Source organism: Battus philenor, unplaced genomic scaffold (assembly GCF_028537555.1).
Source record: "Battus philenor isolate CCGP_79_NKW_IND1 unplaced genomic scaffold, ilBatPhil1.0.hap1 SCAF_26, whole genome shotgun sequence".
Lineage (NCBI taxonomy): Eukaryota > Metazoa > Arthropoda > Insecta > Lepidoptera > Papilionidae > Battus > Battus philenor.
Genome location: NW_027181689.1, coordinates 1,798,860 through 1,814,709, shown reverse-complemented (window position 1 = coordinate 1,814,709; position 15,850 = coordinate 1,798,860). Strand labels below are relative to the sequence as shown.

At 33.4% G+C, this 15,850-nt stretch overlaps 1 protein-coding gene and 2 non-coding genes across 3 annotated transcripts in view; 2 read left to right on the top strand and 1 right to left on the bottom strand.

Annotated features, from left to right (window-relative positions):
- sv (shaven) overlaps window positions 1-6,641 on the bottom strand; it is a 94,973-nt gene extending 88,332 nt beyond the window's left edge. The window contains exons 1-2 of the mRNA XM_068768506.1: window positions 6,479-6,641; window positions 5,253-5,309 (exon numbers count right to left, since the gene is read on the bottom strand). Coding sequence (XP_068624607.1) covers window positions 5,253-5,309; window positions 6,479-6,641 — 220 coding nt within the window. The remainder of the gene's footprint in view (window positions 1-5,252; window positions 5,310-6,478) is intronic.
- Window positions 6,642-7,628: 987 nt separating this feature from the next.
- On the top strand, window positions 7,629-7,701 carry TRNAK-UUU (transfer RNA lysine (anticodon UUU)). The gene has a single exon. It is a non-coding gene; the product is annotated as a tRNA-Lys (tRNA).
- A 7,826-nt stretch (window positions 7,702-15,527) lies between these two features.
- On the top strand, window positions 15,528-15,600 carry TRNAK-UUU (transfer RNA lysine (anticodon UUU)). The gene has a single exon. It is a non-coding gene; the product is annotated as a tRNA-Lys (tRNA).
- The last annotated feature ends 250 nt before the right edge of the window (window positions 15,601-15,850 follow it).

Below are 15,850 nucleotides of genomic sequence, written 5' to 3'. Positions count from 1 at the left end.
AAGGTGACTACAGGGTAATAAAGAATAAATATCATGTACTAATGATTGTTGAATAGTTTTGTCTATTTAGCACATAAAAAGAAGATTTACCTCGGCAATTCTAGGATAATAGAGGATTTAGTTATTGAAATAATGTTTAGAATCAAACATGAGGAAGTCCTAGCACCAACCGGAATTTTAAATACCGGACATTGTTAAGGCGTCGTAGGGATTTATAAAAAAAATAAATAAGACTTTAATTAATTGAATTCAACTTAATTTAAAATGTTTTGCGATTTAAGTCAGAAATCAATTTAAGAGATAAACACTGTAATATGCTAAAACGTGAGCAAAAATGTTTTCGTAAATATTAAAAGTAAATGTAAAAACATAGGCACGGACGCTGATGTCTGTGAAATAGATCCTAATAAAAAAATTACATTTATATGTTAGACTGTATATATCTAGGTGACTAAAGTAGATAGAGTTTAGTAATGTTTAGTATAAGAGATCTACTCTTGACTCAAGTGTAACAAGCAGAGATATTAGAAAGGTGTCTACACAGTGATGTATGCCATCCAAGATTCATAAGGAGATATTAAAGCCATGTATGTATCTATAAGATACCAATCCAAAATATATAAATGTACATTACATCACAAAGGTAAGGAAAAAAAATATAGTTATACTATCATAGTATGAAATTGTAATATATAGTAGTCAAAATATATATTTAATTAAAAAAATATTTGAATTTAATATGTCAAATATTATTATTACATACAATAATCACAGTAATTTAACTTAAGAATACAAAAACCGAAAATACATATTGTAATAATAAATATACACACATATGAAGATATTTTTTAATTTTTCCTAAGGTCATGGTGTCCGTGTATATGTTAGTTTTTCTTTTGTTTTAATGGCTCTATTTTTGGGACCTCTAGTACCTACCATGGGTGAACAGGGACAATATTTTCTTAATAATTTATAAATATAATTTTAGTTTTCTCGCACTTTCTATATCCGTCTCAACATCTTTCACTAGTTCCTCTTTTATCTACCACATTCTCTTTCATTACTTTCATTCATCGCCTCTCATTCTTCGACATTTGTCCAGAAACTGTTTTACAATTTTGTATATGTGTATAGTAATATATGTATATGTATGTATGTACATCCTAAACTTCTCTCTCCTTCTTGTCTCTCATCTTCATTCAAAGGTTATCTGGTAGAGATCGTCTAGAGCGATAAGACCGGCTCTTGATTCTCTATATGTTTCTTTTTCATTTTAGTTATTATCTATGGTGTACAATAAAGTGTAAATAAATAAATTCATTTTATTTTATCTTTCTGAGCATTATGGTAAGAGTAACATTTTTATACACTCTATTTTTTGTGTTACACACGTTGTGTTATATACACGCATACGCACACATGTGTTACAAACACACAAATGTGTTACATAGACACAAACACACACTGTATGTTTGTGTGTCATGTAACACATTTGTCTGGCTGGTCTTTAGGTGTTTTAATTACATATGGGCTCAGGTGAGTGATCTAATTTGGTAAAAAGTACACATACACTGCAATGTGTTCAACGTACGTTTGTATGCGACATCTCCGTTCATTGTAAATGCCAGTTGCGCCCGCGCCGGTCGAGTAGCCGGGCGAGTGAATGGAGCATTTTTTGTGCGAGTGCACTTGCCTAAATCGCTGTGAAATTAGTCTGGCAACGGCCTGCGACTTGTTCGGTTTTGTTTTGTAAGAGGCGCGGTCGCAGTTGCAGCGGGGAGTAATGTAATCTAACTTCATAATGTCACATATAAATAAATAAAAGAAAACCCTAGGCCGAGACTTTTTGAGGCCCCCCCCCCCCGTGTTTTGTTGTCGTGCGGAAACTAAATTTGAGCAAACAGTAACTGTCAAAAAAAAAACAGGAAATTAAAAACGAATGAAAAATATGTAAATTCATATTATTTAAAACCTAAGGATATATATAGGACTTTGCTTGAATTTAGGATAATCTAAAATATACCACCACCTAGGTTCATTGAAGACAAAGCTATGTGATGACATGAGCGATATATTCCTGTTTATCTGAACCTTAAAGGATGTGGCTAGATCATCAGCTACATTATTTTTAGGTTCTGGAGTGAAAACCATGGATTGACAAGTTGAACCTTGTTAAGTTTCTCATAATATTTTGGCTGCATGCCGCTTTCTTGATGTCCTTTTGAACATAAACATACTGGGACTGTGTCAAGTGATCATCCAAGTGCTGAAATAATGATGGTGAATGAAGAGTGTCTGTCGTAACATAATTCCTTTTAAGCTTTATATACAAGTCTTCACTTTACATGTAATGGATTTTTACCTAGTTCCAAAAAAATTTTATCGCTTTCTAGTCCGCCTTTGACCACCAACTCCTGATGGAAAGCGACGATGTGGTAGAAAACGAAGCACAAAGACTCAGTAAGTATATGTTCACTCTGACTTTGAAGAGACCAGGGCTGTATTACTCAGAAAATAGGGAATCTGATAGATAGTTTCTTACTCAGGCTGTGCGGATCAGAAACGTAGAATCGAAACCCATGGTACGCCACCAAGGAAACTCCACCGTGTAAGAAGGTAGCAGGCCGATTTTCTACTGATCTTATAGAGACGTGGTGGGTGGTGATGGTGGGATTAGGTCAAGTTTGATGAACATTCTCCAAATTAATCCTGCAATAACTTGACAGATTTGCTATTCGCCGGCGGTGTTCAAGTCTAAGAAGTTTCTTAAAAAACTAACTCATTATCACTTATAACTCTAACAGCACTTAGTTCTACCAAATCAAGAGCTTTAAGCTGATTATTTAGCAGTGCCATTCTAAAGGTGGCAGTTATATTGCACACACAACCGGAACTGTGTTTGATATAGAAAAAGCAACTGTTCCGGTTTAAAATACCGCATGACTTTGGTTGAAAATACCGCAAGACAGGTTTTTCATCAGCTTATTTAGCCATATGCTTATGGTAGTTTCCATAGCTAAGCATCAGGGTCGGAGTCAGCCCAAGGATCTGTAGTCACTCGTAATCTTCTAAAAAAGAATTTACCAAAATGAAAGATCAATTGTATTTGAAGTATTACTTGCATTTATATAGAGTTATTGTGATTCTTCTAGAAGAATTAAATCTGTAAATCCTTGACCTAACCAGGTTTCAAATCATTTAACTTAATTTTTGTTTGAGTGAAAAAACTTTGTACGTTGCCCGCTAGAAGTAGGGCCACACCTTAACCAAAAGCTATAAGTGTGGTCACAGATAAGGCGGCAACTTTTCCGATTCATTCAAAATGGAAGCGTGCAAGTGATTTGTCGGCCACGGCGTACTATAGAGCTGGGATAGTGTCGAGTGGTGAAATTATTCCATTTAACTTTTTAAACAAACTCCCACACTGAGTTAACTTTCGATCTTATACAGGATGATTCGTTTTAAGTATAAATGCTTTGAAATAGTAAACACATAGCTTATTTAATGTCAATTAATGTAATACTACACATTATAATTAATTATTATTTACTATCTATCCCTGCAGACCTTGTACTGCCTGTAGTTGGCTTATTGCCTATCATATTCAAGTAGAAATAAACATGAAAAGAATATATAACATATTGCGCAATGATAATTTTATATAGGTACATTAGAAATAAGTGTAAAATCTTTTAAGATATTACCAATAACCTTGTGGATTATTTGCACTATTGTCATCTATATAGAAACTAGTTTTATCATATATCTCTATCTTATCTCTAGAACAGTGATTCCCAAAGTGGTCTATATCGACCCCTAGGGATCTACGTCAGCAAAAAAAATTTAGGAGTCCATGAAATGAAAACGGGGGTCCACGATAGTGGATCTCCACACATACACTGATAGTACCTATTTACTTACATCATACTGTCTTATAATATCAAAACAATTACATTATTTATAAAAGCACCTATGAAGTAAAAAAATTATTATATATGATTATAAAATTATGTAAGTTGTAGGATGTTGGTATTCGCTTTGTGGTCGCAATACATTTTGAACTTGTAAAAACCTGAGAGTCGCAGTCTCAGAGCTTCGCTACCTTGCACTGACTTGTTCAATTCGTCACTCTATAAATTTGAATGCGGAACAAACAAATAAATTTACAGGAAATCAATATCAGGTAAGTAGGGGGTCTACCCAACACCGAAAAACAAGGCAAGGGGTCTACGACACAAAGAAGTTTGGGGAACTCTGCTCTAGAATAAGGAATATAAAGTCATGTGTATATATTGCCTAGAGCATGTGATATCTAAATCTAAAGATTTACAACATCAGGGCTGTCACTAATGTTGGCAGCCCTGAAAAGTTTATTTTTTATGTGTGTAAAAATCGATAATAGTTAAATTAGACGTTGTAAACGTACAGACAAACTGCGAGCAGAGGCCGTTACTGATTTTATATAACGCTGTTATGCAATTTTTGTTTTTACTTGTTGTACGTGATGGAAAGTTCCAGAATGATTGTTGTTTTCTCCGCGTCTGTGACTTGACTTGTCTGTTTGTTATAATAAAGTAACTAGCTTACCGTCAATATGCCTGAGTTATATAAATATATCTACAATACAAGTCCTAGACGTCCTAGAACCTACATCCCTTTGCAACATATTAGTTTGAAGGCTATATAGGCAATGGTTATAATTTTACTTTTAAACTAACTTGTATACCTTGGAACACTACTTCGCACTTATGTTATAAATAGGTAATATAAAATAACATTTTAAAGGTCTATGAAAGAGAAGCATCTGTACAAAACTGCGAGGATAAGGATCTCTTAAAATATTCGCATTTTAATATTATGTTGTCCTTCTAAAACATATTTTTTTTAGGTTACGTCAAAAAAAATTAAAAGCCCTCCTTTATTCATGAGATATATGTTTGTATATGTGATATATCTAATAACACATCCTACACACGATCGCTTATTCCTTATTACGTTCATAATGTTCAAATTTGTATTTTAAAGCATTTTATGTATGTTAATATGTTGACTAAGTAATTTAAATCTAAATATATGTATTATAAATATATAAACATATATATGTCACGACATTTACACACCGGCCTATTGATACTGTACCTATGTTAATTGGTAGAGAATGCAATTGTATATTTGACAATAAGTCCGCCATTATAAAATGTTTAAGAAATATAAATAAATAAATATATATATTATCATAAAATATGACTTACCATCGCCGCTCTGTCCGCTGCTGTGGGCGTGGTACTGCTCATCTGTGAAGTCATACTCTATGTTAGGTCAGTCACATCTGTCCTCGACACATATATATAATATGAGAAAGAGTCATACTTCTTCTGTACTTTCCTTTCTCACACAGACATAACTGTTTTATAATAATTTCCGTTCAATGCTCATGACATTTAACTTACGCTTTTTAACATTAGGTAAGTTCTTAATAAATTCAATAATAATAATTTGAAAACAAGATCCCATCTTATACATAGCAGGATAGTACGACAAACCTCAAGAACGAGGCCATAAAATACATATGTAAATAAAACGAATTTTTAATTTAAATGAAAATTATGACAATCAATATTAATTTTCATTATCATAATTTTCTTAATATTATTGAAACAGTGAATATATGGTTCAATCAACCGGTATAATAAAACTAATAAATCAATAAATAAATAACTATGAATAGATCCTAAAACTTTAATTTGTAGTAACAGGTGGCGCAAAAGTAATGTGATAATACGAACACGCCTTATTTTTAACAAATAGCGCCAAATGATACTGTACTTTGATATTTATATTATATATATACAGGGAATTAGTTATCAATAAGCAATAGATACAACGTGAATTTCATCGTCGTGCTTGAAGCGGTCGAAAAATTAAGCATTTGGACTTGCGCCTTGTACAGAATTGGTCCACTAGAGACATCGCCTTGACAGCTAACATTGCAGAATATATGTTATCGCCAATATGGTACCATATGTTTTGCGAGCAACGACTTAAAATGCTGTAAAACGAACGCAAATATACAACAACTCGGGGTGAGGCCACTTGAACGATATAATTTTTTACAAATTAATATTATCTGTATTATAATTTTGTCAAAATGGCGGTTCTATTTTATAACTTACGTTACGTATTTTGAATTTTAAATCTGCTACAGATTAGATTCGAGCAGTGGTAGCCCAGCGGTGGGGGACTGAGACTTAATATATTAGGTCGCGGGTTCAATTCCCTAGATACAATTTGGATGAACGGCAGCAATTTCTGCTTACTTTTATACCACATTGTGATCGCGAACAGGCCTTCCAAGCATCAGGATTATGGTGTTTCCCCCCATAGATACATTTGGGTGAGATATATGCCTCCTTAGTAAAACTAAGTTATCGAAATTCTGGATTTATGTTTTGTTGAAAATATATATAAAGTCACACACCTCCATTCCGATGTTCGTTGCCGATCATCTCCTGACCCTGCAATGTAGGAGCGTGGATCAGGACCTTCTGCTGTGGACTGTGCGGGTCCAGACCTTCAACCTCCAGGAGCGGCGCGTGCGGTTCGTAACCGTGGACGACGAGGGAGGGAGCGTGGATATCCATCGCGTATGCCCCTACAGCATCACTCTTGAACGGCTCAATTTTTGCTTTTGACTTTACTCTTTTTAAAAAAAAAAAAAACTGTCGCCCAGTAAAGTGTGGAAAATTAAAAAAAAATTAAAATCTCTGTTTACGTAATAAACTTGGCACGTTAATAAAGAGAATTATGTTTGGAGTATTTTTTGTTTTATTAATAAATGTTATCGGAAAGTTTACGTATAGTCTTATTTGTAACACTTTACTGTCACATCGTAATCACTGCGATGATATCACGTCACCGTATTTTCTTGCGCATCTTCAATCTTAGCTTGAACATTTTTGGTTATCTGCAACAAAAGTAAACATTACAACGTATACTTGTACACTTATTATAAAAAGTATTGAAAATAAATAGCAGTTGCAACTCAGGGGTGGAGGACGGAGACTTTTGATTGTAGATCGCGTGTTCGACTCCGTGGATACAATCTTATATAATTCACACACTGTACATTAATCATATAGGATTACTACTGCTTACAAACATGTTTACAGAGGATGGGAAGCAACGCTCTGCGTACCAGAATACCACACAGAAAGATAGACAATAGACCGAAAGAGAAAGTAAAATATGAAAGAAGAGAGAGAAAATAAAAAATCATGTGAAAAATTAAATTGCAAATAAAGTCCCTGTCCCACCATAAATAGGGGTACGAGAGGCCCCCAATAGCGGGGGTCATTAAAAAAAAATACCACACAGCCATCGCCAACTTGCTTGCCAAGTGTGGCGATTATTGTACATCACCCCGTAGATATCTTTGGGGAAGGCTTTTGTCTTTCAGTGGGTGTCTAAGAGCTGAAACGATTGCAAAATAAACATATAACATAACAGTATAAGCTATGTTTAAAATCAAGTTCCTTCAAATATTTGCTTCAAAACTTAAATGATTTTTGGTCTATCTTAATGCAAGTATATGAAATGTTATATGTTGCAGTTTAGTATGCTTCAACACAGCCCGGATAGCTCAGTCGGTAGAGCATTGGACTTTTAATCCAAGGGTCCAGGGTTCAAGTCCCTGTTCGGGCGAATTCTGTTTTGTTACATGTTGTCTCTAGCTGAAATATCGTTGTGTTGGAAGTTACAATCATTGAATAACATTATTTATGGTGTCAAAGCTGTTATCGTATTTTTATGAAACACATTATTATATCTTTCATATATAAATATATATATATATATATATATATATGAATATTATATTTCAAACTAGATCTGTTCATTTTCGGTAGATGCTAACTAGGTTATGTAATAAGTCTCATTTTTAGTTTTACATTCACTCAACAGTTCGTTTCATTCAATTCATTCAGGTGGACATTCCTCATCATCATAAAGGCTCTCACTCCACCAAACACTCAGCTATATGGCGACGCTTTAAGCAGTGTGGGCACCAGACCCGACCGGAGCATGATTATTCAAACTATATTTAAAGTACCAACATTTTCACTAAATCGAACTTATAACCAATAGATCGAATGCCAGCGGCTATATCTGCTGTGCTGTGGGTGACACCGTGCAAGGAAGGCATTGTATGAAATGCAGTACATTAGAATATGAGAACAAAGCCCGTCCTGTGGGAACCAGTGAAGGTGCGACAAGCTTTGTTACATGAAGTTAAAAAGCTTCGAAATATAAAGTCAACAAGCTTTCACATAACGATTACTAACAAAAATATTTTTTCTTTCTAGTATACTACAAGACTACTAGTGATCCATATATACAGCGAGATTCTTTATAGCTTTAAAAAGGTTAATTTTCAGCTTATCTGATGTCAATTAACATATGATACATCCTATCTAAAAATTTCAGAAATAATAGTTAATTTTCAAAATTATTATTAATACATTTTAAAATTAATATTTGTTTACTATATGTCCCTACAGACTTGCTGTCAGAAGTGATTGGTTCGTCGCATTTAAAATCAAAATATAATTTATTCGAATAGATCTTCAAGCATTTTCAAATCGCATTGTTGTCCCTAAAGAAAGCTACCACCACGGAAGGCAGTTCTGCTGATGCCGGCGAGAAACTCAACAGTTACTCTTTACTAATATATTATTTATATGTTTTATAAATACGCGACAATAATTAGCTTTCTGAGTGAGCATCAACATTTAATTCCACGCATTAACATCAGTACAGTGTTCTCGGATGCAATAATATACTTTTTTAAATAGTAGTTTTAAATCTATCGTGTACCTAGTACAATAAATTACATTTTAAAATTAAAAATAAATCAATTTAATATATTTCAGAGTGATGATTTTATACAGGATGATTGTAGAGACGATATTATTAAGGTAAGTCGCCGGATGTAGGTTGTTTTCAGGCGCTATTGGAAGTATATAGGAGATATCCAAGCCCAGAAGTGGACGACATATAGTCGAAATGATTATAAAAAGTATGACATAGTAATTGATCATGGTCTGAGATTTTGTGCTAGTAACAAATTTCTAGATTAGTTTTTATTTATACAGGTTGAAAATAAAGATACCTCCTCCATTGTTTTAGTGAATCTTGAACGCAGACGAGACAATGGAACGCGCGGTACATCGCGGAGTTTATTTTAAATAAATACTCTCGCATTTTATTTGCAAAACGGAAGCCCGCTTTGATTTATCTGCGTTTATTCTGTAACCCGTGTTTATATACAAATTAACGGGTTTGTTTAAACGTACTTATTTAATTTTCAGAAATACATTTGTAGAGATTTTACTTAAACGAATATATATTATTATTTAAGAAAAGGACCAATATTTAGCCACTTCCGCACATGCAGTGGTAGTCGTGCAACAAAGTGCACAGCCCGCCAGCACGCTGATAAATGCATATGCGGCAAACAATGCGAATTACACAACCGCCACTGTCAAATCACTCAACACGTGTTTCGCCCCTCCACGGGGCATCTTCAGGAGTTATGTTACACCGATTAGTGCCAAACACAGAGTGTAGGTGTGAAGGTAGTGTGGCTAAATATTGGTCCTTTTCTTACTTAGGATGGACTTCCGCAAGGTAACGCCTCCTTCCATTAAATGTATTATTATATTAAAAAGTTTTAATATATACTAGGTGGTACGACGACATAGTAAAAGTGAATTTGCTAGATTCTTGGAGCGCAGAAATAGTTAGCGATTTTTGGGGGGAGTGCCTTGATGATGATATTGTTCGCAGTGTGGTGAGGAGTGTGATACTCAGAGGACACTGCTGCCCATCCTCGGGAAACTTTCTTGTGAACAGTGGCAATCCTATTCATGCACATAGTGTGAATCAGGAGTGGCTTAACCTATAGTGGGGATGTGGGGGCGCTGCGCTCTATGACACAGCTAAGAGCATCTTCTTGGATCATCATGGTACAACAATGATATGACAATGATATGATGAAAAAATGTAAAATAAAAATATAAATCAAAAAATGTAAAAAGAAAAAGGGAGGAATGATAGACGAACAGAGCAAAAGGGTAAGAAAGAAGAAATGTGGTATAAAAGAATGGAATGAAAGATCATGTGAAGAATGGAAGCAGAGAACGGAAATTAAAAAAAAAAACTTAGTGAAAAAAAAATGCCCAAAAAAGACCCTGTCCCACCACAAGATAGGGGTACGAGAAGCCCCCATTAGCGGGGGTCAAAAAAAAATAAAATAAAAAAACAATAATATGACAGAAGCGGCCAGCCAGCGCGGTAGCACCAGTTATAACTTACAATTCACTTAATACTACTTTACTTAGTTATTACTTACAGCCTACTTATAAAATAGCTTGTTGGAATATGAAAAAACCATTGCATGATATAGGCATTCAAAGATATTTGTGGGATATACCATACAAGGGTGGTTTAACCTATAATTCAGGGTGTGCAATGCACACAGGCGCTGCAGCAACAGAGATGTGCTACAGGCATAAAAACAATGACTGTCATTCTGCCGTCATAAGAAGAAAGGTCGTAACTAATACCAAACTAAGCTATACCTTCTTATAAAATAGCTTGTTGGAATATAAAAAAACTTTCTTGTTACGACGGCAAAGTTAATAGTTATAGCCGCAGGAAGGGGGGCAAGCCTAGGGGGCGCCAAGGTTACATTGCTACACGAGCTAGAGTCGCCTCTGGTGTGAATAGTATTACAAGTAAAAAATAAAAAGGAAAGTTATTCCTTTTGTTGCTAACGTTATATACGTAATTGATTTTTATATATATTACTATTTCACCTTTTTCAAGCAAACACTTCATGTCAATGAGATGAAGATAAAGATGAAGATTTCCTCTCATGCTGCAAGAAAATAATTAAAAAAGTTATACAAAAAAATAAAAATTTAAATAGACAATTAGAAAAAAGGTGATATAATGTAACTCAAATGTGATATAAAGTGTCATAAAAATGTAAATGAAAGAAAAAAGATAAAATGTAACAAGTAATGAGGGAGGAATGAAAGGACTCAGAACAAAAGTGAAAAAAAGCAGAATTGTGGCATAAAAGAATAGAATGAAAGATTATGTGAACAATGAAAGTAGAGAATGAAAATAAAAAATTATGTGAAAAAAATTAAATTGCCAATAAAGACCCTGTCCCACCTAAGATAGGGGTACGAGAGGCCCCCAATATCGGGGGCTAAAAAAAATGAGATGAAGATGCTTAGATGGTCGGGTGGCGTCACTAGAATGGACAGAATACGGAACGAAATATCAGAGGTTCGTTTAAGGTAGCTCCGATCCCCAGCAAATTACAGGAAAATAGATTGCGATGGTATGGCCGCATTCAACGAAAACCAGATGACCACGTGGTAAAAACTGCCTTAAGCCTCCCAGAATTCCCAAGAGGGAGAGGGCGTCCAAAAGCTACGTGGTGGTCTAATATCGGAAGGGAACTGGAAACACTTCAACTTGATGCAGAGACAACCCAGGATAGAGTGGCCTGGCGCAAATTGATAAGGAGACCAGACCCCAAATACAGGGAAAAGGGAAGTAAGAAGAAGATTACTATTTCGATTATATAGACAGAGTTTTTGTGAAGAAATTTATTAATGAATATATGTGTTATGTTAGGCGAAAAGTTCAATCATCCTTCGAACGAAATGACCCGCGATTAACGTCAATGCCCAACTCAACACACGCAGCGACGACGCGCGCCCCACAAGGCTATGGGAACGCTTTGGCAACACAATAGCGCGTGACGCACATGGGATCACGCGATGAGATATATCGCGAGATATTCTCTTTAATATTAAATTTTTTTTATTTTCACTGTGACTTATTCGTATCATACTGTATCTATTTGCTTTAATATATTAATGTTGCGGCAAATTTTAAATAAATACAACAATTTTTTTTATATATTATCCCGTAGTTATGCACAGGTTCGTTAGGTTTTAAGTGACGGTTCGTAAAAGCCTACTTTTATTGCAACTAATCTGTATTGAGATTTGTGAAACCTTACAGGCTAATGTGCTGTGAATTCTGCCTTCAAGAGGTATATTTATGATGTGAAAAACTTAAATAGAGTCAGTCTTCGTAAGGATATAGAATGTGTGGATCCGTAGTTAAATGCGTATTTAAAAGAGGAATTCAAAATATTTCTTTACAATTTTATTTAGAATATATTTAAATTAAAATCAGCATTAAAAGATCGGTTCATGAGTGGTGACCACGATCCGGTATACACGTGGATAGATCTATATTTGGACCGACGATATATTGAAGGTCAGGGTCATAGGAGTCAGGTCATGCGGGCAGCTGAAGACCGGACATCGTGATGATCTTCGGTGGATGTATATACCCTGCAATTCGCGTCTATCGACTAACATTATAATGGTAATTTACTAAATTTTTTAATTTATCTTCGGATCTATCTCAACGTATCTAGACCGTGTACGTCATGAGTTCACACGCCTCGTCCACGTATCCGGCGATGACTATCTCATCAGTTCTTGACATCATATTGCTTACCTCCATAAATGACTAATTATGGGAAATTAATTACTAAGAAAACATTTTTTTTAATTTTTTTTTTGGTTATCGTATAACAAAGAAATTTTTTTTTGAGGTATAGAAATAAAACAAGATTTGAAAGAGTTAAGGTATGAGGAAAAGAAAGAAAGGTCGAATGAAAGGAAAATGGATGAAAGGTAAAAGAACTGTAGACAGAAAGATAGTGAAAGAATGAAAGATCATATGAGGAACGACTGAAGAGCGTGATATAAAAATATTATATGAAAATAATATTTAAAATAAATAAAAGTCCCTAAGCCACATATAAGTTAAGGGTACAAGAGGTCCCTAAAAGCGGTGGTCATAATGTTAATATTTACGTTTGTAAATCAGTACTAAATGTTTGGGTTGTTTGGGTCTAATTATTTGGGTTTCAAAATTACCTTTTTTGGACTTCACTCCTAACGCTTTTGAACGTATGTGCTAAGTATTTATTTTATTTATTTATTTCTAAACCTTACTTATCATTTAGAATCAATTATAGTTATAAAAACTACAATCAAACAGAAATCTCTTAATATCATACAGAGTGCTTAATTCTAGATTTAAAAGTTTAAAAAGGATAAATGTTTATGACATATGTCAGTAAAAATCGTTTACACTTATTTACAATTACCATGTATAAGCTGACAACTCCAAAATATTTTTTTTTAAATTGGAATTGTTACATTCCAATTTAAAAAAAAAAAACGTTTGCCTGTAAAGTCTACGTAAACAGATAGTAAACAATAATTAACTTTAATATGTATTAATTTATTATTTCTGAAACAATTGAATTTTAAAATAACGGGTACTATAGCGATATATTCACCTTCAAAGCTTTTACATCAATCATCCTGTATACAAATGTTCTTGATTAGTAAAAATTATATCATTGTGATATAAATTCAAAAAAAAATCTTTTGCTAAACAAAATACAGAGTGAAATTAAACAGCTGTCTCTTTCTGTCAATTATTTGACATAAATCAATGAACATTATATTCGCTATTATATAAGTAATCAACCTGTATGTGCACAGAAAGCAATAATTTTGTACCGATCTGTTAACATAGGCTCAGATTTTTGGTTCACTTTATCTAATATAGTTCTAAAGTAGTTTCTTCATGTTAAAGTCTATTCATATGACGGCTTACAATATTCAGATAATAGAATTATTTTTAAAAATGTACTCGTTATATATGTACAAAGATATATATTTAAATCTGTATTACATCTCTTTCTCACACAATAAAAAAGTATAAATAAGTCAAATTGGGGTGAGAAGGTTGTTGTGGCAATCAAAATCGGTGACACTTGTCTATTAAAAAAAAACCTAACGATGTAATGACGTGAGAAAGTCAACGCGCATCATAGGTACATAATTACACTCACATCAAAGCCTTTTTTTTACTTAAAACACAAGACAAAAGGCTTTTTCAAAATATCGACTGTAATCGCTAGATTATGAACCCGAATCTGATTTTAAAATAGATATAGGTGTAAAAATCTTAAAACTTTATCAATAAAGGAGCTATATAGTTAATTTTTAAAACTTTTATTCCTATATTTAATCAACCTGTATGTCATTAAATTCGATTAGATGCAAGTTTTTATCGATTTGGTTACTTCTGTCAAAGAAATGTTATGCAGTGTAAAAAAACTAGGTATATACTTACACTCTTTAGTATTTACATCAATAATCAAACATCCTGTGTAATACCTTTATGAATCTATGGAAATACGTCATCTATATTTGCTGAATTGCAAGCATAAACAATGTTACTTAAAGAGATTTAAGTTTATATCAAATTTAAATTAAGTACTTTCCTTTGGCTAACGATGTACGTTTACCAATGTTTTTTGTTTCTTTTTTTTATGGCCCCCGCTATTTGGAGCCTCTCGTACCCCCTATCTAGTTTGGGACAGGGACTTTATTTACACATAATTTTTTCAGAGTTTTACGACACTCACTTTCATACTTCTCAATTTCTTTTATTCTTTCCTTTTATCCTTCACAATATCTTGCAATTTTTGTTCTTTCATTCCTTCTTGCTTTCATCGCCTTCCTTTCTTCATCTTTTTACTCTTAGATGGCTAGGTACATTTTTATTTCAATGATTGATTGACACGACATATAGACATACGGATCCTAGTCGTGGTCACTAAGGACAGGCCACAAAGGCTGAAGATCACAGAGAGCAATGGAGAGATCTATGATCGAAGTATCCCTTCAAGATCCAATCAGAAATGAGATTCGCAATACAACCACTATCACCGGCAAAGCACGAAGAATTGCTCATCTGAAGTGATAGAGAGATTTCCACATTGCTCTTGCAATCGATAGCTGTCGGGGCTAAAGGCTCGCGCGGGTAGGTATAAAATAGACCTATTATTTTGATACAATTAAAAATCTGCATGTGTAGTTATGGTAGACATAATTATATAGACGATATATATGTATATATTTATATATATATATATATATATATATAAATATCTACAAGGATTTCTTAATATGCTGCAATAACCCGCAAGAACCAAAAGCAAACTCAGGTTTTGAACAAAAGGTTTGTTTTTGATAAAAAGGTAAAGTGAAATTGTCATTTAAAACCGACAAGGGTCACGTCTAATTGAATCGTCTATTAATTTATTTAATTTACAACTTTAAATCTTCCATATTTTGAATTATTAGCCAAGGAATAGCTGGTATATAACTGTGTTTTTATTCTACATTAATGAATAGCGTGCAATATAAGTCGGAATGAAAGCAGTCAAAAAGATAATAAATCAACTAATTTCTATATATTTATTACTAAAACCAAAAAAAAAACATTGTATAATAATGAATTTTATTAAATTTAGTAATTTATTTATTATTTTGGTATATATATCCGAAGCCCGGATAGCTCAGTCGGTAGAGCATTGGACTTTTAATCCAAGGGTCCAGGGTTCAAGTCCCTGTTCGGGCGGTAATAATTTTTTGTTTTTTTACTTTTAGTATTTTTTGGTAATTCTGTAAAATTTTTGCTCAATTTTTAAAAGTATAATTATTTAATGTATAATATTAATAATACACAATTTGTTTTTCTAATGTTTCGTCATAAATTTGTATAATAGAATTTCATTAACTTATTTTTTTATTTAGTATGTTTTACTTCGAGGAAATCGTGTATTTAAAATAAATTTATGTAAAAATATTAGTGTTACTTTTTTATTACG